The 1,771-nt window shown below is 45.5% G+C and overlaps 1 protein-coding gene across 1 annotated transcript; it reads left to right on the plus strand.

Annotated features, from left to right (window-relative positions):
• Positions 1-966: 966 nt before the first annotated feature.
• Positions 967-1,404, plus strand: LOC119412957 (C-C motif chemokine 20-like). The gene is made up of 3 exons (XM_037679968.1): positions 967-1,027; positions 1,104-1,218; positions 1,296-1,404. The coding sequence occupies exons 1-3, from the start codon at positions 967-969 to the stop codon at positions 1,402-1,404; spliced, it is 285 nt and encodes a 94-aa protein (XP_037535896.1).
• The last annotated feature ends 367 nt before the right edge of the window (positions 1,405-1,771 follow it).

The following is a 1,771-nucleotide window of genomic DNA, read 5'->3' on the forward strand; positions in this document are numbered from 1 at the left end:
GCTACATTTCTGTTAAGCACTTTGATAACAGTTTATCTGTTTTAAATTGTGCTCTACAAATAAAGATGACTTGACTTGACTTGACTTGGTCTCTTGGACACATAAAACATCTACCTTCCTTCTCAGCATCATGTCAGTCAGCTCTCTACCTTTGCCTGTCATTGTCCCCACATTTAGAGCTGCAACCTTCAGTCCTACACACAGAGGAGCCAGTTTAGGTGGTTCAGGCATGTCCGAATGGGAGGAAACCCCAAGGTGTTCCCAGGCCAACGGAGAGACAACGGAGAGATGTAGTCTCTCCGTTGTCTCTCCGTTGGCCTGGGAACACCTTGGGGTCCTCCAAGAAGAGGTGGACGAGGCTGTGGAGAGAGATGTCTGAATCTCCCTGCTCAAGATGCTGCCCCCGAGACCTGAGTCCAGAACATGAGGAAGATGACGGATGGATGGATGGATGGATGGATGGATGGATGGATGGATGGATGGATGGATGATGGATGGATGGATGGATGATGGAAGTCAAATTTAGAAGTGAAACCTCAAAGCAGGTGTGATTTTTATTTAATTATTTCTGAATTAAACTGTGTAATTGTTTTTGAAGAAACGAAACGTGTACAGTTGCTCGTCTTGTTCCTCACGTGCATGTTTGCTCTTCAGCAGTTCAGTTTCCCTGTGGAGGACAAGGACACTTCCTGTACAAACACTGGAGCAGTGAGCTTCCTGCCAGTCATCTGCTGGACATATGCCAGCAGTCAGAGGAGCAACTTATAACAAGTTTTATTGATTGAGTTTTTGACAAAAGCTTGGAGGTGTTTAGCTATAATTGTTGGGGCACGTGCACACCTATTGGCCAACAGTTTCCATTTCCAGTAATGAAGACGGTTGAAACTTTCACTTTCTGTTGAGACGACGGTATAAATGTAGCTGCAGCTCCCATCAGAGGCAACTTCGCCTGAAGCAGCAAAGACCATGACCTCCAACGCTGCAGCTCTGCTCCTGCTGGCTCTCATCTGCTTCCAGTTTGCAGCAGGTAGGACAGTTTACACATTGAAGATGTCTTCAGTAGCAGAAGTCTACAAACAACTTGGTCCTTTTTCCTCCTGCAGCCCAGGTCCCGGTGGACTGCTGTCTGAGTGTTTCTGAAAAACGTTTGCCCTACAAGAACCTGCTGAGCTACACTATCCAGGAGGCTGGGAAGGGCTGCGACATCAGCGCTACGGTGTACGCAAAATTAACCTTCCACTGAAACAGACTAGAGTGTGTTGAATCTGATTCCCTGATCTCCATCTGCTTTTCAGGTTCCTCAACAGGCACCAAATGAAGCTGTGCGTCGCCCACCCTGATGACAATCAGTGGGTGCGATGGCTCATTAAGGTTTTGGACAAGAAGAAAGATGCACACTCTTAGAAAAGAAGGTAATTTTGTTGATTGCTCTGTTTCCTGCGTGCACAGATTCCCTCACTGTCCTTGTGTTTGTGCAGGTGCTGAGAAGCTCCCAGGAGGCTGAAGGAGGTTTCATTTATGTCCAAGGTCTCGGGTGTTCTGTGAGGTTCAAGAGAAATCTCTGCTGCATCTTGTTCACGACATTCTTTTTGTTGTTTTTTTCTGGAAACTTTAGCTCTGCGTGTTTTTTATCGTTCACAGTGATGTCAAATGTTTTGGAGGGAAATGTTTCGTTTGCCCTTTTTTGTAGATCTGTAGAAGAAATGTAAAGAATTGAATTCAGTTTCAGTTCAGTTTATTTATACAGCAACAAATCACAACAACAACTTGC

Source organism: Nematolebias whitei, chromosome 8 (genome assembly GCF_014905685.2).
Source record: "Nematolebias whitei isolate Nwh7 chromosome 8, NemWhi1, whole genome shotgun sequence".
Lineage (NCBI taxonomy): Eukaryota > Metazoa > Chordata > Actinopteri > Cyprinodontiformes > Rivulidae > Nematolebias > Nematolebias whitei.